The 21,310-nt window shown below is 36.9% G+C and overlaps 1 protein-coding gene and 1 pseudogene across 9 annotated transcripts in view; one reads left to right on the plus strand and one right to left on the minus strand.

The window, feature by feature from the left end:
* SCAF8 (SR-related CTD associated factor 8) overlaps positions 1 to 21,026 on the minus strand; it is a 216,059-nt gene extending 195,033 nt beyond the window's left edge. For 5 of the 9 annotated variants that reach the window (XR_003609283.2, XR_003609284.2, XR_003609282.2 and 2 more), the window contains exons 1-2: positions 20,498 to 20,616; positions 14,731 to 14,793 (exon numbers count right to left, since the gene is read on the minus strand). Coding sequence is in view for 6 of the 9 variants with exons in the window: in XM_028103219.2 (XP_027959020.1) it covers positions 14,731 to 14,793; positions 20,498 to 20,527 (93 nt within the window). In the remaining 3 variants the exon portion in view is untranslated. Of the gene's footprint in view, positions 1 to 14,730; positions 14,794 to 20,497; positions 20,791 to 20,877 lie in introns of those variants that run through there. The other 4 variants (XM_088023829.1, XM_088023827.1, XM_028103220.2 and 1 more) reach the window with 4 other exon arrangements.
* On the plus strand, positions 3,868 to 4,349 carry LOC114209214 (single-stranded DNA-binding protein, mitochondrial pseudogene; annotated as a pseudogene).
* Positions 21,027 to 21,310: the final 284 nt, after the last annotated feature.

Consider the following 21,310-nt stretch of genomic DNA (forward strand, 5'->3'; position numbering starts at 1 on the left):
TGTCTAAACTGCTCAAGTGTGAAAGGAGAATCAACAGATGCCATCCCCAATGATGCTGATGTTGGAATTATCACAAACTTTTAAAGAAATCATAATGATCCTCAATAAGGTAAAGGAGCAAATTCTTGCAATAAATGTAAAAACTAGAAGTTTTTATCAGAGAAAGGAAAACTACAAAAAAGAACTAGAAATTTTAGAACTGAAAAATACAGTATCTGGAAGGAAAGGAAGGAAAAAGTAGTATGGTACTCAATACCAGAGCTATAAAATTATTATGAGTGACCTTTATATATTTTAAAAAGCAGAAGACCATAACCATGGAATTTTTACATCAACATTTCATATAACAGTTAAAAAAATGTCAAGAGAGATTTAGTACGGTATACTAAAAGAAAGTTGACCTGATACAGACATTATTAAATATACAACTATGGAAATCTCTAATATGTTACACGACAAATATAAAATATTTGCAACAACTACAACTTTATATATAAGAATTAAATGCAAAAATAAGACCAAGAAAAATGTTCAGAAAAATATCTGTTATAACAACTTAATGTAATTTATTAGGCATAATTTTCATACAATTAAAAAAAAGTTCTACCCATTTCTCTATTTCATGCAATCTTTTTTACTTTTTTTTTTTCAAACCATAATCTATTCAACTATGAAAACCTTTTCAAGGTAATCCTAGCCCAGTTAAAACAGAACAAAACAGAAAATAATGAGGTACACACTAATCCTGGGTGAAACTTTTGTTCCTGTTATATTTACATAGGTAACTACTAGATCACGACACAAATTATATTTCTTTTTAAAGGGATTTTTTTTTTTTTTAAAGATTTTACTTGTTTGTCAGAGAGAGAGAGAAAGAGAAAGACAGCACAAGCTGGGGTAGCGGCAGGCAGAGGGAGAAGCAGGCTCCCTGCTGAGCAAGGAGCCCAATATGGGACCCGATTCCAGGACCTTGGGACCATGAGCAGAGCCAAAGGCAGATGCTTAACCAACTGAGCCACCCAGGGCGTCCACACAAATTATATTTCTTATTGTAGGTTGTAAAGTTTTTCTGAGACACTGCTCTGGCCCACAGTTATAAGTAGAAGATAATACTAAAATTAATTATAAGGAAAATAAAACATGATTAAATTTTCTCTGGATAATTCTTGCCAAAGGCTGACTCTAAAGTACAATCTCTGCTTTGTTCATTTTTTTTTAAGATGATTAACAAATATCTAGAAATACAAAAGACACAGTGGAACAAAACTCAAGATTTTGGGGGCACCTGGGTGGCTCAGTCGTTAAGCATCTGCCTTGGGCTCAGGTCATGACCCCAGTGTCCTGGGATCCAGCCCCTCATTGGGATCCAGCCCTCATCAGGCTCCCTGCTCAGTGGGAAGCCTGCTTCTCCCTCTCCCACGCCCCCTGCTTGTGTTGCCTTTCTCACTGTGTCTCTCTCTGTCAAATAAATAAATAAAATCTTAAAAAAAAAAAACTCAGATTTTTTCCCTAGTTGTAATCAGAAAAATGGGAAAAGGGAATTAACTTTCACATCTGAAATCACATCCTGCCACTGGTGGTGTATACATCCTCCTGCAACTGTTATACACCCTGCTTATTACTTTCATAGCAATCTTATCACAAAGTAAAATTATTTGGTCATAATTTGTTTTCTGTGTAGTCTATTTCTCTATTTATCTACCTACCTACCTAGCTATCCATCTCTCCATTCATCCACCCACTTTGGAAAACACTGACCTCACATATTGTAAACCCTCAGTAAATAAGTACCACTATCATCCTTTTTTCATATCCTCCACAATGCCCAAAGAGAAAGAAACTTTTAAAGAAATCATAATGATCCTCAATAAGGTAAAGGAGCAAATTCTTGCAATAAATGCAAAAACTAGAACTTTTCATCAGAGAAAGGAAAACTACAAAAAAGAACCAACTAGAAATTTTAGAACTGAAAAATACAATATCTGGAAGGAAAGGAAGGAAAAAGTAGTACGGTACTCAATACAAGGGCTACATTAGGTATTCAAGTAAATGCTGATTCAAACTTTGATAAAGTAGCTTACTGAGTTCCAAAGGTAATCAGGTAACCAAATACAAGCTGGCAAAATAAATTTACCAGACTTCATATCTGAATTCACTTGAATGCAACAAACTTATTTTCCTCAAAGAAGTGAAATATGAAAGCCACAGGTAATGATATATTTATTTTCCCCCTTGAACTTTACTTTTAATAATCTTTTTAGCCTTGTACCTATAATTCTAGGCCAATACTCATGAAAATAAGGAACTATTTCAAAGCAGCAGAATGCTTCACTCTGAAATAATCCCATCATTCTTGTAGACGATTTCCAAATTTCCTTTAACTCTTAGGGTTAATCATAAGCACTCACAATATTCTTACTCAGATCAATAAAGTTTTATTATCAAGGTATAATCAACTAAAAACAAAGAACTGAGAAAAATCCAAAGCCAAATTCAACCAATTAAGAGGTCAAAGCTAAACAATCATTTAAATCTAATCAAACCAACATTCACTGGCTATCTACAGCAGATATGCACAATATTAAATAAAAAAATCTTAAGACTTCACCTCAGATATCTAACAATCTACTGAGGTAGTAGGGGAGGGTAGTGACATACCATTATTATAGTAGATTCTTAGCATTCTGAGATTTACCATTGTCAGCTTTGACAATTCACTAATGATCCCAAAGGTTTCTAAAATGTAATCACAGGTAATTCTGCAGAGACACTAATTTGAGGTGTGTATTTTTCTCTTCTCTCATATTCTCCTTTGCATTTAACAGATGAATAATATACTTATGTGGTATTTAAAATTTGGGGAACCATAAGAACCTGAAGATCTTGCCTCATGAAAACAAAAATACATGGCATAATTTAGTGCCAGAATAAAAAAATGCTACATTCAAACAAATGAAACTTACATCCAGTTGTTAACAGAGAAAAGGTTTAATAAAAATGGAAGTGAAATGGGCTGATTGGAAAAGAAAGTATTCCTGTTAGAGCTTTGATTCTGCTTCCACACTACTTATATTCGTAACACAAATGTCAATCAATCTCTCTACAAAACTAGCAATTTTTAAGGAGGACTGGGGAAGAGGGCTATTTCCTAATGGGAATGCATTAGAATCTCAACAGAATGCTGTGCTTTCCCACTGGAGAATCACTGAGTACCAAAAAAACAAGACACATAGATAAGAATATATAATGCACAGCTTCAAGTATATAATAAATGTCCCCATTTCATACTGTTGTATATACACAATGTATATAAGCACACTTTTATATTTACTTATAAATAACTTCATTTCTAAAATAGTCTTGTATTAAGAGGTTTAAATCCATAGCTAAGAAACCTACACAGTTGAAGGCAAAGGTAATCTGAAGTGTTTTAAAAGTATAAAGTGATTCAAGCAAAACAGTTGCTTGAAGAGACTGAGTAAAAATTAATCTAGTAATCTAAAAAAACTTAGTTCTACTCTATAAACTTGAGAGAACAGAGAACAGTAAATTAAAAGCCAATTCAAAACTAACTGTAACAAACCAAGGGGGAAGGGATGAGGACCTGGACTAAAGTATCAATACTTATTATCTAACACTAACAATAAAAAGGAAGGGAAGGATGCAAAACACATTTTTAAAAAAAACTCACTGGATTTCATGACTGAAAAGATGTAAATGAAAGAAGTACCTAGGAAAATTCCAAGTTTTCAAGTCTGAGTGTTTGGGAATATGATTTTACTGCTGACATAAAGAGGAAGTCTAGGTTTGGGCTAGAGCATCCAGGGAACACCAAAGACTAGACCAGAGAAAAAGCAAACAGAAGGTATGTTTCGAAGACCTGGATTATAGGTATTTCATCAGCTTGTAAGACGTTAGTCTGAAACAGCTAGCAGCTTGGCTGTTGAGAGAGATCTGAATTGTGTGTGAGTGGGTTAGGACCCATCAGGAGACAGGTGGAAGGGAAAAAACCCTGTCACAGCGTTTTCTCTAGCAATGAATGAGGGTGAAAATGTACCAAATGGGTGATGTCAGTCGAAAGACAACATGGCACAGAGTATCAGTATTCCGGCCAGGCCTCAGAGATGTAGCCTATCAGTAAGTGAAAAAGGGGTCCTGAATTTATGTGGAAGGGAAAGCAGACTCTGGTGAATACACAGATAAAAAATTATGGGAGTCAACAAGCAACAAGAATCATAGCTGATGACATTATATTTCTGAGTGACCAAAGACAAGACATAGAGTGGATGATACTTCTCTGGCCATTATTTGGCACAGTCTCATTTCCAAATCATGTACAGTCTTTATAGTTCCTAAGGACAAGAATTAAAATATCCTTTTACATAAAATGAGGGGGGAAAAAGGAGTATAAAAGAAGTTTGTGGAAGAAAGACAAGTTTAGATTCAGGTGATAATATAATTTCATGTGCATATGAACACAAAATACCTAAAAACTTATGAGACTGAGTCCCAGAAGAGAAAAGCAAAAATACACATCATTCCTGAAGAGATAGTTGAGATAAAGAATAAATACTGAAGACTAAGTATCAGAGAGAGAATAAGTAAAACAAAAGCCTACCAGGCCTTAGGGTAAAATCATTCCAGAAATAAGAGCAACAAATACAGGCTAAAAAAAGAGGGAAAGAATAGCATAGATAAAGGAGAAAGAAATATTACTTTCATCTACTTTGTCAATTATTAAGTTACTATCATAAATGCTGTATCACTTTTCAGAATGGCCCAATGAGATTAAAATTTATTGTACTCAATTTTATAGATGTATAAACTTAGGGTAACTGACCTAACTAAATTCAAATTGTTAATAGGCTACAGAACCATGTCTCAAACCCAGTTCTTCTGCCTACCCAGACACTGTTTCCAAAAACAAAACAAAAAAGCCCACCAGCTAGCAACCAACTAAACATATACAACTGAGTCACTGAGTAAGATGGTAGATGACTGTGGAAACATACCATTTAATAGCATCAACCTAACTAATAACCAATACTTTAGTCAAAAGACAAAACATGGGGTTATAGCTCAGCAGTAGAGCATTTAACTACAAGACAAAACATTATGAAGCTTATACATCCACTGACCAAGTAACAGCTACACAAATTCTTTTAAAAATGAATTTTAAGCAATCCTCAGTAAGGTTTAAGAGCCTTCCAAACTTTAACAAGGAAGCTCACTTTCTCTAAAGGATTTAATTCAAATATTAAGATAGACCAAATCCATCTTTCTCCCAAAGCTAAGAAACACAGTATTTTCAGTTTGAGGAAGATTACTACAAAAGTAAAATGGTAATAAATGTTGTGAAAAATTCCAAATATTGAAAGCTCTCATTCACTGCACAATATCCACCTACTGCTCTCTCTTAAAATCAATGACCACTGTTAGACTGGGAAGCTGCCTTCCAGAATTTTCTATACACACCTATGTGTACATATGTTAAGTATTGTAAATAAGTATATGTACCTATGTAAAATAAATACATATTCCAGTGCAAAATTATACTCCTAGCAATTTTTTAAAATTACTAGGAATTTTCTTGCTGGATTCAGTAAAACACTGAAATTCTTAGAAATGTTGACCGGTAATGATATTGGTCCAAAATCTATCAAATATATCATGGTATTTTGTTACTACGCGTTCAAAAGTTTTGTTCAACAATTTCTCCAACTTAGGAAAATATAGAGACTATATCTAGAACTTTCTTTATAACTCATAATCTCCATAAAGTATGTAATATGAATATACTTTTCCGGGGGACAGAAATATCCAGTGACACTAAATGTTCTCAGCTGCTTTTTTTCTTTTAAACTACCTTTCTTGGGGTGCTTGGGTTGGCTCAGTTGGTTAAGCATCTGCCTTAGGCTCAGGTCATGATCCCATGTTACTGGGATCAAGCCCCAAGTCGGGCTCCCTCCCTGCTCAGCAGGGAGTCTGCTTCTCCCTCTCCCTCTGCCCCTCCCCCTTCTCGTGCTCTCTCTCAAAATCTTTAAAAAATTAATTAGAAAACATTTTCATTAAGGTTAATATTTAAGAGACCCTGAAGGTTACCTTGTGTAATCCCATTTTATAAATGATAAAACTATCTCCTTGTCACCTATAATCTCTCACATCTTACTTCGACAGCAACCATATTGACTTTGCAACTTTGCCATGCTTTAAATACCTGAACCAGGAGCCTTGTAAACAGCAGTCTGGGACAATCTAAAGGAAGTAGTTACAAAGTAACCATTACTACTAAAATGTGAAAAACAAAAACATGCTAAGGATACAGGCTAATAGAGTAATTGCACTCCTCTCCCACAAAGAAGGTACAGGGTATGTGAGCTCTGTACTTAATGCCTTTTTTCACTTTTCTGCGGAGGGCTGAATTGCTAGAAAACTGCCCACTAAAGGGGGGTGGGGGTGTTACTGCACAATACTTCTTTGCCAAGGCCTGCACATTTTCCCATGGTACCTTATTTTATGGGCAGGAGAACAGGAGTATAGTTGTTTGTTCCTTATCCTGACCCAGGTGTAGCATGAAATGATAATAACTAAGAATCACCTATTCCCACTCCTCCTCTACCTCCAACACACATAAATACTACCAAAATCTCACTAAAAACATACTGAAAACATAAAAACGACATTAAACTGAGACACAAAGAACAGAAATTTCTTTTAATTTGGTTGCTATGTGCCTTTAATACTAAACAAGTTTCATCATCTCTCAGTCGATTCCTCATCCATAAAATGAGTCTGTTAAATGATACACTATCACAGGTCTTACAGGTCTAAAATTTGTAATTTCTGGAAATCGAGTTTAAGCATGGAAGTAAACACGAAACCCAATCATAGAACCAAACACTCTAGTTATGCCTATAGCTACAAATGTATAACATGACTATAATGGTCTAGTATTCTAAATTCAAAGAGAACAGAAATGATTCTCCAAGCAAGAAAACAAAATCTATAAATATGAACATGCATATATATAAAAAATAACTCTTCAGTTCAAATTTTCCCTGAGATACAAACAATCCAACTTCCTTTAATTTGTTCTTCCCTATGTCTTTTGTAAAACATTAAAATTAAATAATATGAATTTACATACTTTTAACTTTAGAAGTACTATCAATAATGAAATGCCCAAAATGAAAATAAGAAAGAATAATTCATTTGTAAATTCTCTCCATAACAAATCCCCACAAACCACATTAGCTGAAATTTCTCAAATAAATATAGGTTCTATTTCTAAATGATATAGTCCTTACATTCACAATTCCATGTTCACAATAAATCATTTATTATAGATAAAATTAAGGTAAAAAATTATGTGACTAGGAAGAGCTAATAAAATGTTGGATGATGAGTAGGCCTAATGTTAAATTCTAATAAAATCTCAAACAACATTTAAATCTTTAATTTTATTCATAGATCATGCCATTTACAACTAACTGTAATTACAAAGAACAGCAATTGTGTAAGAATTCAAAACCAAGAGTATTCCACGCAGAGTTGCTTTTTAAATGTCCTCATATTCACAAATATAATGGAAAACGTCAAAGCTTTATCTTAAAAAAATTAACAAAAAAACTGAAGAACATAAAGATTCTACCGGATTCTGCCCTAAGCCTGCTTAATTCTCTGTATCATCTCCCTAGGCAACTATACCCTCTCCTAAATCCTCATTTTTTATCTATTCTCCTTAGGTGCCTATATATCCAGCTGGATATTTCCCACCTTGATGTTCCATAGACACCAAATCTTCAAGATATACAAAATTACTACTGTATTCAGCAAGTATCTTTGGGTAGCTGTGATATGGATACTTCATTCTTCCATACTAACGATCTTTCTTTTATTCCAGGTTATTAAAAATGATCCCACTCCAACCCAACCCACCAAATTATCTTTCTCAAGTTTTTAGCTCCTCCGGATTTGCCCACCTTAGTAATTAGTACCATACCATTTTATTTACCTCAGCACTTAACCAAAGCCCTGGCACCACCCCCAACTTCATATCCAGCTCCCTATTACTAATAAATATCTCTTGCGTTCATCCCTTCTTCTTCTCCCTATTATTACTCTAGTTGAGCCCCTCATCTTCTCTATGCTAATTTAACCTCCCTTCCCCCGATCTCATCCCATTGCCCTGCCCTGCTCCAAAGATACTACTCATTTTACTAAAACACAACTTTAAAACCCTTCAGAATCTCCATTCCCTTTTGACTAAAAATGAGGTCTTACACACAGTGTACAAAGGCCTTTCATCAAAAGATCCTTGGCCAATTCTCATCATTCCTCCCATCCCATCCCCTTCCCAAAGTTACCATTTCCTCAAAAATGATCTTCACCCTCTGCCTCACATAACATCTCCTGCCTCATTCTGTGTACATCATGATACACATGAAGAGCTTACACATAGTATACACAGGCTATATCACTACTTCTTGTATCATACTATTCATTATACTACCTTCTAACTCTTTGTGGTAAAACATTCCCATTCCCACCCCTATTAGAATATGAGCTGAGAAAAAGAACATGGGTATCTAATTAATGCTGGTAACCACTCTGCAGAATATAATGCCTGATAGATGGCAAATATGCATAAAAAATAAAGCTCAAACAACTAGCAACTACTTCCCAGCAGCATTCTTTCCAACCACTAGTTGCTATTACATGAAAACCTTCATGGGATATCATTACATTCTAGCAACTGGAAAACTGTTATTAAAATTGAGTAGGTTATCTAACAATCTCGAAGGACTAGCAAAATAAAGGAAGCCCTCGCAGAATTATTTGGAATCATTAACTATTACAGCTCTAAGAGGCCTAAGACATCTTAATCCTCTGATTTTGCAAATGAATAAAAGTACTGATTGGTGAATTTTGTACAAGGAATGATATGCTAGCCTCTGGCCAATTCCTTTAAAATGTCAATACCCTTCAGTGAAGTTGGTTACAACCCTTGTTCTCATAATTGCCACCAAAGCAGAGATATGCCTTTTAAAAAAGTTGAGTTCTCTGACAGAATAGAGACAAGAATTCAGAAGATTCTGCTCAATAAGAGGGATTCCTATATAAAAAGGCACTTACTGGTTTATTAAAAGCTTGAACAAAAAATACTCAAAGATAGAAGTCCTTTCTGCAATAAACATTTAATATACTAAAAACTCATTCTGATGATTTTTATTCAATATTTAGCCAGGGACAATAGTGAATAAAAATCAAAATAGATAACCCGCACACAGTTCTGGAGCTTTTATTAGATTAGGTAGTAGCCCTATCAGGAGAGTTTTTCTCTATTTTTTTTTTAAGATTTTATGTATTTATTTGACAGAAAGAGAGAGAGCGCATAAGCAGGGGGAGCTGCAGGCAGAGGGAGAGGGAGAAGCAGGCTCCCCACTGAACAGAGAGACCGATGCAGGACTTGATCCCAGGACCCTGGGATCATGATCTGAGCTGAAGGCAGACAGTTAACCGACTGAGCCACCCAGGTGCCCCAACTTTTTCTGTATTTCAGGAAAACTACATAAGCAACTGCTTTCACCATGGTTCTCAAACTTTGGAGAGTATTTTAAGAATCATTCTCATATTATTCCCTAAAGCCTTAAAGAAAGACTGGCTGAATTACTATTATATATTTGAATAACATTTTTTAAAGATTCTGTAACATACATGTATTTACCACTAAATTAAGTCTAGGTTCTCTGTCCCGATTAATGAAGTCTAACTTGCCATCTTCTAGTGAGTTAGTGTAGCTATACACTGAAAGCATCACGATTAAGAATCATTTTCAAATAAAAATCACACGTCACAAAAAAGGGATGGGAAGCAATGAGTCAAACTTCTAAAATTTGCCCCTTTGCTGCATTTTTTTATCAAGTTTTCAGGAAAATGTTTGCTTTGCAAGTAATATGAAAACAATTTTTAACAGATAAAAATGTCACTGAGGAAAAACAAGAAATAGGAATTTCCAGCACACATCCATACACAAAAACTGAATGTAAACTCCAGGAGGGCAGAGGTTGTTTGTGGACGGGGTTGTGTTTTCTTTTGGAATCTGTTTTGTACACCGTTAAATCTCTAGAGCCTAGAATAGTGTCTGTACTTGGTGGTTAACTGCTCAAAATTTTGAATAAATTATTTTCACTAAGGCAGCTTTTTAAATTGTTTTTGACGTTCAAGTAAGATTATAAAGGCTGTAAGGAATATATTTTCTTGCTCAATTATAATTTTGACTTATTAAATAGCATGTTATTAATCAAGTTCTCAGGTTTCAAAGTTTGCAGCAGGATCCAGCAAAAAATGGCCCATGGCCTATTTTCGTAGGCTCTCAAGCCAAGAACATTTTTTGTATTTTAAAAGAACTGTGAAAAACCAACAAGAATATGTGAAAGAGACCTTCAGTGGCTAACAAAAACCTAAAATACTTACTATCTGGTCCTCTACAGAAACAGATTATTGCCCCCATGAATGGAGATTCCATTCACGAGAGAATAAAAGTTTTGCACACTTCCTTTCACCTATGAACTGAATCTGCACTATTAGAAACGGATTTTTCACCTAAGACCTTCTCCATAACTAAATTTCTGAATTTTGGCTTGTTATTTGATTTGAAGAATGTTAAGAAAAAAAATTTAACTATAGCATACATGGTTATGAATGCTGAAGCTAATAAAAAGGGAAGATTGAAGTTAATTTATGGTTAATGCTTTCCATACTAAAGAAATAACAAAAATGGATGAAGAAAAAAATAAAATGGAATACAAACAGAAAAAAAAATGAATCTAATTATATTTCAAACAAATAGCAGAACTATGTTAAGGGTAAAAAACTAACCAAGCCATGTTCGAACACAGCATTTTGACTATATACCGTCAGGTTAAACAAAAAATGAGCTATAAACAAATATTAAATTCTAGTTAATCGGTTTGATTTCAGAGACATGGTTTACCAATTCTGAAACTACTTTCTGTGTGTTTCAGGTTTGAACGAATAATATGTAAATACACTGTGGATAACAGAAACTAGTTTTCTCACTATCAGAGAAAGGAATTACATACAGAATTGGAAAGAGGAAAGGCTAAAATGAACCCATGGCTTTTTAGATAGGCAGACAGTTAAAAATCAAAAATGTATGTGTATACACACATATACGTAGATATATATACATAAATACATACATATATGTATATATTCTAGTTCAATCCATTAATAAATATCCACAAGAAGAAACCAGATCAGAGGTCCTTGGAGAAATGACTGACTGCAAGGCTAGGGTGGGAATATCTTACTACATAAGAAGCTAAATACTCAGAAGATAAGGAGCACACATGAAAGGGACACGAGAGAGCCTGAAGTAGCTCTGACTGGTCAAAACTGAGACAATCTACATCAAAAACCCCCAATGAATAAAAAAGAATCCATGAGTTCATACTGATATGCATACATACATACATAAATGGGGAGAAGGAAAAACTCTTATAGAATGCCAATAATAAAGAAATGACAGACAAAGAACAGCACCTTTTGGCAATCATCCTAGTACTGATTCAGGCAAGAACTAAATGCATGGCTTAAATGGGTGAAAGTCTGACAAGCAACAAGGTATGTGCTTAGTTTCAAAATACCTCCCCAAATGATACTTGTTACAAAGGGAAAAAACAGTAACTTTACAATGGAGAAACCTTGTAAAAAAAAGTTAACATCCCTATTAGCAGGATAAATAGACATCATGTGCTTCCTTAGAACACAGTTATCACTTTCTGGAGTATTCCTGACAAAAACGCATGCCCTGAATCTAATCATGAAGCAACAGCAGACAAATCCATATTGAAAGACTTGCAAAAACAACTGGCCTATTATCACTAAACATCATCAAAGGTCATAAAAAGTAAAGAAAGAGTTATAACCAACTATTTCAGATTAAAGGATACTAAAGAGACAAGATGAATGAATGCCAAGATGTGGTATAGGATTTACTCTTACCCTATTAAGGACATTAATGATATAATTAATGAAATCTGAATAAGATCTGCAGACAATTGCACTATACCAACGTTAATTTCCTGATTTTGATCACTGTACTATGGCTATGTAAAAGAATATCACTGTAGAAAATAGTCATTTAAAAGCAAAAGTAAAAGGCATCATGAACTGCATTTCCCATCACAATGCCATAAAAAAAGTTTTCATGTGTTCATGTTTATGTGGGGAGTGAACAAAAAAGCAAAAATGGTTAACATAATCAGGCAGAGAAATCAGGATGAGGTGTACATAAAATTCTTTATCATTCTTGTAACTTCTCTATAAATCTGAAGTTTTAAAGTTCAAAAGTGTGAAAAAATAAAGCTAATTTATAATTAGACACTATGCCAGTAAAAAGGACTTGTGGAAAACTGAGTGATAGTTCTCCTTTACACAGAAGGGTAAGAAAAACAACCAGAGGTTGAGGCCTGGGTCCTTCTCAGCTCTAACACTTACAAGTAGCAGTTTATTGGTAAAACCACAGCGGTGGCCCATTTTCTAGTCGGTAAAAGGAGGGTAGCACCTACCCTACTTTTCTCACAAGCTTACCCTAAAATTCCACTGAAACATGATGGTTGGGGAAAAAAGGGTCAGAATACAAAACACTGTATTATAAAGTGGCTCACTTTTAACAGTGTTTGGTAAACAAAAAGTATTTCAGAAATACCTAAGCCAGACATTTTTCATCACAGAAAGCTACTACACAGAAAGTAGACATCCACTATATGTTTTGGTTTATAAAAATTTTAACTTATTCAACATTCTTTTTACCCATATACTTCAAATATTTTAATAAATTCAAATACCCCTATTTTTTTTTACCATAAAATTTTATAGTGTAAGAATCTTACTAAATTTTAAAAAGCCATTAACTAGGGCTTGGTCAACATTTTTTTTTAATTAAAATATAACTGAGTGAACACTGTATCAGTTTCAGGTATACCAGTAAACCTTTTAGGTGCTGTCACCAGTATAAAAAGACCTTTAAACCATTCCCCAAGTTCTACACACTAAGATATAAGAAACATGATCCAAAGTGTTTCATCTTTTACTCACAAGCTACTCAAACTAGCCCTGAGGAGTCCAATCAAATCTAAAAAGTGTTTATAAGAAAGAGACCACATTTTATCATGTACTTAATCAAAAGTTCATTTTAAAAATAGTTATATTCTTTCAAATTCATGAAGGTTTGGTCACCACTTAAGCTTTTTTAAAAAAATCATTTGCACCTGGAGACTAATTAATATCTCATTGACAAAAAGAAACATTCTTAAAGCTGTTACCTTTTAGCAACAGTTATATTCCAAAACAGATATTTTTTTAAAAATACATGACAAAAAAATTGGTGTAAAATAAAACTTAATGTAGCTCATCTTATTTTGCCATTGTTGAAAACATGTTTAAGTAAGTCTACTTGCTCAATCTCTATTTTGAATAGCAGACGAGCTTTCTAGACTCTAAGGCAAAATGGTGAGAGAAGAGCAAGCAGAACTGCGCCTGCAGAGAAGGGCTGCAATCAGCCCAACCCCAGCAAAACTCCCAGTCAGCGATGCCTGCACAGCCTCACTAGCTCCACAGCAGGGTCACTCGCTGCACACAAGGCTGATGAAGTGAAAGAAAAAAAAAAAAAGATTACAAGAACATTAGCTCCAAGAGGGTATGCTTCCTGTCTGTCTTGTTTACCAATGTATACCAGCAGAAAGAAAAATGCCTGGTACACAGTAAGCACTTCAGCACTGGTTAAATGAATGAAAGAATGAAATGCTAGATCTTTCAAATCAACCTATATAAATTATAATAAGCTGCAGAAGGATTTTAAAAGCAAATTTGGAATACAAAACTTAATAGCCATAACTATCTTTAAAAAACATTAATATGCTATATTCCCCATTCTCACTAACTGTAGTGATGTCAAAGTTACTAAGATACTTCCTGACCTACAGCAGATACCAGAATTCACTTACATTATCCTTCCCTGAGTTTCAAATATGGTGTTTCAGAAATGCTTGTAAAGCAGAATGAGAAGACCAAATAAATGCATAAAATTAAAATCAAAGCACAAATGCATCGTTTACCATCAAACTTGAGATAGCATTAACTCAGATAAGAAATTACAGGCTACAGAAACATTCCTCATCAGCATTTATTTCTCATAATAGTAGCACTACCAAAATCTGCTCCTCTATAATTAGAAAACCAAAAATTCGATTTAGTCTTTTTTTGTTTCTCCATCCCTACAGCATATCTGTCAATGATCTGTCATCTTATAGTTTGAAGAACTTCCTCAAAATATAAGATGTATTTTATTTCCAATCATCAAATTAATAAGCTTGCAATTTATTCACGTTAAATAGGTAATATTATATTCCTTTTACAATACAGTAAAATTATGTGGAGCAGAATGCAAGTAAATGCAACAAGAGTATATATGATTTATGTTCACTATTAAGCACAATAACTTTTTTTTTCAGTTAACCTATTATTTGTGAAGAAATTCAACTATTCCCTACATGTTCTCTTTAAGATTACTAATTCATTTGAAGTGACAAACTTTATTCTGCTTCCCAATTACTACCCATATAATCAAGACATCATTTCACTACCAATTTAAACCTAGTATTTTCCAAAGGGCCTGCCTTATGTGCATTATAATCATCTTACTATGCTTCTTGTGTCCATGCTGCTGGAAAAGCAGTCTGTACAAGCAGGAGTAGAGGCACAATCCTGAGAGAGAGGAGCAGAGAAAGATGTTGAGAAAACAAAACCAGATAAAATGAGCTCGAGTTCAGGAGCTCAGCCAGTGTTCAAGGTCAAGGTTGATTACATTCTCTCATACCATTTTGAGTTAGAAGTTGTCCAATAACAGGAAAACTGGCCCTAGAAAGAGATATCTGAAATTCCATGCACAAGTAGTAATATCATCACTTATTCTAAGCCAACTATACTTCTAAAAAAAAAGCAAGTGATCATAAAATATGACTATTTAGGAAACTGCGGAATACAGATGTCCCCTAAATGTCAATCAAAATTACTGTAACAAACTCAGTGCTAGCCTAGAATAAAATGATAGAGCTATTTGTCTTGTCAAAAATTTTTTATATTTATCTTGAATGATTAAGACTGTAACACTCTCAAAGCAGAGTCTCAAAAAATCATTATCATCGATCTCAATTATCCTTGTTTTCTAAATTTTTAAAATAAGGAAAAAACCCCACAACTTTTACCATATGTTGTTTTAAATTGAAAAACAGTAAAAAAAAAAAAAGTTTGAAAATAGCGTAATAACAAAACAAAGCTTAGGATGGATTCAATAAACTGGAACCTTCAAATGCAATAGCTCCCTCCCAACGCTCCCTCCTTAATAAGTGAAAATTACAAAAAGATCAGAGTTTTGATTTAAAATTTTCCACCTGATCTCCTAGGCTCCCACAGTGCCATAAAATGACCTTCAAAAAAAAATCCTTATATGTACTAAGTCCTCCCCAAAATTAATTTTATATTTAATCAAAGAATCTTCTAACAGAGAACCTAAATATAAACTCAAATCAATCATTTACTTTACACAGAGGAAACCAAATGTCCAGAAATGTTAACTACCTTGGTCCAAGTTATTCAATCCCAAGTACATTATTCATTCATTCATTCAAGAAATCTTTGACACATAGTATGTATTAAGGCACTGAGCTATGTATTGAGAATATGAAGCAACTGGTCACTATCCTCATGAACCTTATAGTCTGGTGGGAAAGACTTATCACTATATTATTTCCAGTAATCACTAGAAGGGAAAGTACAATTTTTTTAAGACTGTGTAATGGGAACTAAATCAGTGATTCTCAACCAAGGTCTATTTTGTTCCCCAAGGGACATCTGATAATGTCTGGAGACATTTCAGGTTGTCACCATAGTGGCACCTTGTGGGTAGAGGCCAGGATTACTGCTAAACATCATATAATGCACAGGACAGCTCCTCACAGCAAACAATTATCCACAACAAAATATCAATAGTACTGAGGTTGAGAAATTCTCATCTAAACCGCTGGGACACGGAGGGATTAGTGAAAGGTTCCTTCCTTTACAACACTAAGTATGCTGTATCTTTAAGGGAGTTTCACAAGGTAGAAACAAAAAAGGACTGATCCAATTAGCCAAGACACCCACTGGAAAGTTAAAATAGGGAAGACTAAGGAAAGGAAAAGGAGACATTCCCTGATAGGTGAAAATGAAACAAAAAAATGCCAAGTTTTACAGCTGCTTCACATCAAATCCCTTTCTTGAACCACAGACAAAAGGAAAACATACAAAGAAAAAACAGATTTCACAGGCTTTTATTATTCCCTCTACCTTTTCCACTGTTCACCATCCCATGTCTACTACTAGATACTGCTGGGAAAAGTATATAAAGTCCTGTAGTTAGGCAAATTTACACTCTGGAAACAAAAGTAGAAATAGAGTAAAGCAGAGATGGGATTTCACTTTTGATATGAAAGACAAGGCATAGAAGAGGAAAATGTCCTGGATGTTAAGGGGACTCTGGAAAGTCTGCACCCTGGAACAGTTTAAAGAGTAAGCTATCTAACTGAGGAGTCCTAAGGACAAAAACACTAAGAATTTAGGCATCCTAAAGATGATAAAAGGTACTAGAATCATGAATTTATGAACCAAGGTAAATCTAAAATTTAAATTGTGATAATTTTCCTGACACATCTCACACCTACATGTCTGGTCCTTTAGCTAAACCACTCAGCCTTTTCTGAGCAGCAAGAGAAATGGATCATGATGGAAAAAACAACCATAGTAATGCAACAAGCTATACAAAGAACTTAGGGGGGAAAAAACCTGATCACTAATATCTGATTATCTGAAAGTGTTCACTTGAAGTATAGTAACGGTACTGACAATTTTTTTAAGTCCTTAAAAATTAAAAGAATCCAATATACAAGTAAAAGTCATCTCCTCCAGTTACTTTGCCTAAGCATAACCAATGCATAACAGATTCTTCCATTTGCCATGTATTAAGAGTTCCTATATTATGCAAGTGCCCTCTCCAATTAAGTTATAATTTTCTAAGGAAAGAGTCATGCATTGCTATTCTTTTCCGTCTTTCCAAAAACAAAAACAATAACCTTACCATAATGACCACCATACAGTGGCAATCTTAAGGACAAAGTACAGATATGCAGCTCACATAAAACTGCTGCCTTCGAGTAATCAACTGTGGTCCTAAAAACGGAATTTAAGCAGCCCAATATGCGACCCTTTTCACTGAAGTGAGAACTCTAAACCTTCATAACAAGGCTATGCCACAATCTTAGAGCAGCTACAACTATGGCACTTGTAATGGTAATAATTCTTTTAGAGTTAACTGCTCAGGTCAAGCACAGACTCTTAGGGAGTCTTATATACCAATCTGAACAAACTTTCTTTCATCGTTTCAGAACTGACATTACTATTCATGGGATTAACTCATCACAATGATAATGCTTAACTGTAAATTATGGCTTTCGCACAAAACTAGCACATTGGGCAATTAAATATCAATTCTCGGGCCTCAATCTCATTGACCCTATGCTAAGAGAAATTTACCTCGTAAAGGATCTTCTGACAGTGACTCTGAATACAGGGAAGGAGAGGCCACAGACCCATTTGAGATATTATGATACTTGGGAGTGGGGGCAGTTGCATATGTTGACCATGACTCATAAATACGCTACATGAGGTCATGGATTTTCAGGCTGTAACTCATCTGTGCTTTGCAAATTAAAAATCTATATTCTTAACTTGGGGTGCGTGGCTGGCTCAGTTGGTAGAGCACGCAACTCCCAATCTCAGGGTTTTGAGTTCGAGGCCCATGTTGGGTATAAAGATAACTTAAAAATAAAATCTTAAAAAAAAAAAAAACCTATATTCTTAACTTCAATATCTCTGGCATGTTCTTATTTTCAAGCCAATGCTGGGGGGGGGATAGTCTTTAAAAAACATGAGAATTAGCAAGCATTTCATATTTTAAATAGGCCTTCAAAAGCCAAATTCACTCTAACTCAAAATTCCTTTATTTTTGCACTTTGCAATATGTGATTTAATGGAAAATATTCATTACCGAATTAGTCCCTATTATATGCTTACTTGCAAGAACGTTTTTACAACAGCAAGCATCAGACATTCAAAGAAACTATATTCAAAGTCAGAAAAAAAAATATGTATTTTGTGTTTAAAATAAAAAGGATACTCTTCTGAATCTTCTTTGAATGTAATTTCTTTCCCCAACTGTGACTATATTGTTACTGTTATTAAGCTAATGCCACAATCAAACAAGGTGAAGTTTGATCATGTTAGTAAATAAGGGAATTAAAAGATTTTCTAAGTTCTTTGAAATCCACAGGGAGAAAGAGTGCTACATACACTGAAATGGGACTACTACTGCCAATCTCAAATCCTGTAAAGGTTAGATGAGAAAAAAAGGTGAAAGATCTAGCTAGCCATGTAAATGTTAGGCTCCCTATCCTTAAGGGAAATACTAAAACGAAAACCAATTTATCATTTTATTCCACCGTGCTCTACTATGACAACCATGTGTAGTAACACCTTTTTTCTATCCACCACATGAGACATCCTATTCAGAATTTCGTGGGAGGAAGAGGTGCTGGGAGTGAGGGAGGATACCTATTAGGAAGCCCCTAGACAAACAGGAGAGACGATCAAAAAGGTGTGGGGTAGGAGCACCTGGCTGGCTCAGTGGGAAGAGCGTGCAACTCTTGATCTCCAGGTCATGAGTTCCAGGCCCACCGTGGGTGCAGACATTACTAAAAAAAAAAAAACTTTAAAAAAATGGGGGGGGGGCAGGATAAAATCAAATAACTGCAATGGAAAGAAAGGATTTTTTTTTATATAGCGTTTTTAAAAAGTTTAACATTCTGTAGTGTTGTACCACTATATGTAGCACACAGAAAGGTTACATACAGCTGTTTTCTTTCCTGCACAGTTGTGCAATTATTAACAGTAAGTTGGAACATATACTACCGTTAAATACGTTTTCTCCTAGAATTTAAGTGCTATAAAGTATTGCTGGGAGAACGAAATTTTCTAATTATCAACTATAAGTTCCTAAATGAAAAAAAGATTCTCAAATCTACTGCACTATGTATCAAGAAGTGGTTAAGAGAAAGAAAATCCAATACCAAAAAAGAAAATCCTTTACAAAAAGTGTTAGCTTTCATGTAACTGTGTCACTACTATGTACTCTAATATGGAGAGTCCAACTCAAATGAATGTTATCTAACTTTTAGCCCTTTGCTAAGCTTCCCAAATGCTAATTCTTAAAAGAAGAGAAAGAAAAAATAAAAGAAACAAAATTGTGAAACAGCTTTTGAAAGTATTGTCCTGCTGGGATTATCACAGCAATATGTCTGGTATTTTAAGAGGTATTTAAGATTTTGTTAACCATACTATCGAACAGACTATTAGCACTTCACACCAAGTTCATAAAATTTATGCAACTTTAGTTAATATCACATTAAAAATTTTCTTCCAAGGCATACAGATAAGATTAATTCTGGTTGTATAGATAGGTACTTGTTATGTTTAATGTTTGCACTAGGGTCTACTTAAATCGGAGTTTTAAAAAAATTAACATTCTTTATCGAAACCTATCTCCTTTCAGACTAGTAAATTCAATTAGATAGTGAAAAGTGGACACCTGCTTCTTTTCTAGTGTGAGATTTTACGTGTGAATGAGCCCGTGGGAAATGCTTCCCCAGCATCTTCCCCTCTCGAAGCATAGACCTCTCTCCCTACCATTTGTCTTTATGTCCTGATGATGAGAGAAGGGGGAAGTAAGGTATGATAAATCGCAGAAAACCTTGCCTCCGGATCAGCCATTCTCTTAGCGTAAGTCCCTAGTTGGCACGTTACCTAGCCAACAGTGTCTCAAGTATAAACAGTACGTACAACGTGACCACAGATCATCACCCCTGCAGGTTCCCTTCCTGTACTACCCCCACCGGTCCCTGCCTCATTAAGGACCAAGAGGCGGTCGGGGCAGTGATGTCCGGCGAGCACTTAAAATCCCGCAGGCCCAGGAAAGACGTGGGCGGGCCAGGCCTCGGCGGAACTGACCCCGAGAGACCTGCCAGGAGCCTCCGGGGGAGGGCCCTAAGGGCCCTTCCCTCCAAACCCTCAGCCACTCAGTAGGGCGCTGGAGACACCGGAACCTCCCTCCGCCCCGGGGCGGCCCTCCCCCAGCCCTCCCCTCGGACTCGGGGGAGGGGCGCGGGGCAGAGAAACACCCCTCCCCCTCCCCCCTCGACACAGCTAGGCCACCACTCGCCCCACCCTGGGAAACCCTGCAGGCCCGCACCCACCCTGCTCCCGCGGGCCGAGTCCCGGTGGGAGGTGTGGGCAGGAGGGGAGGCTAGACTGCAATACCAACCTCGCTATTGAAGGTTTTCACAGCCTCCATGTTGTCGGTGCGGAGGCCCCGAGCCCGGCGGCGGAAGAGGCGGCGGCCACTGCACTGGGTGGGGAGAGCGAGACGGGGGCGGCGGCGCGGCCGCGAGGAGGGGCACCGGCGGGAGACCCGGCCGCTGCGACCCCGGGACGGGAGTGGAAGGGCAAGCACTGGCAGGGAAGGACTCCCTCAGGGGCAGCGAGGCCCCGGCATGGCCGCTAGGGCGGGCGGAGCGCCGGTCTGGGGAACACAGGCGCTGCCGGGGCGGGTCGGCAGCGGGCGGGGGAGGGGCTGGACCGCGGCGCCTTCTCTTCTCCGCCCCGCTCGGTCTCGGTCCTCCGCCCTCCAGCCCCGTCCCCTACACTCTCCACCCCCTCCTTCTTCTTCCTTCGTCAGACTCCTGTTTCACCTCCCCGCCGCTCGGGCCGCAGGAACCAGCACCGCACAGCGAAGACGGAGGAGGAAGCGCTGGCAGCAGCGGCTGCGGCATCCAATATGGCGGACGCGAGTCGGGCCGCGCACCTCGGAGATCCGCGGCGCCGGCCAGCGCGCCCCCTGGTGACTGGACCGCGCGGGCCCTAGCGGCCGCGCGGAAACCATCGAGCGAGCGCGGGCCAGAGCGTCGCCGCCCGGAGGTCCCGCTCCGCTCGGCCCGGGGCCGCCCGCGCCTCGCCCCCTCCCCGCGCCTTGCAGACACGGGAGCGAGCGCTGCGGCCGCGTGGAGCGGCTCGGCCCGCCCTTGGAGGCCCCTGCAAAGCGTTACTCCGAGGAGTGCACAAGTGTCCCCTGTCGCGA

Source organism: Eumetopias jubatus, unplaced genomic scaffold (genome assembly GCF_037043125.1).
Source record: "Eumetopias jubatus isolate StellerSeaLion01/CBP00866 unplaced genomic scaffold, mEumJub1_p1.0 scaffold_6, whole genome shotgun sequence".
In the NCBI taxonomy this organism is placed as follows: Eukaryota; Metazoa; Chordata; class Mammalia; order Carnivora; family Otariidae; genus Eumetopias; species Eumetopias jubatus.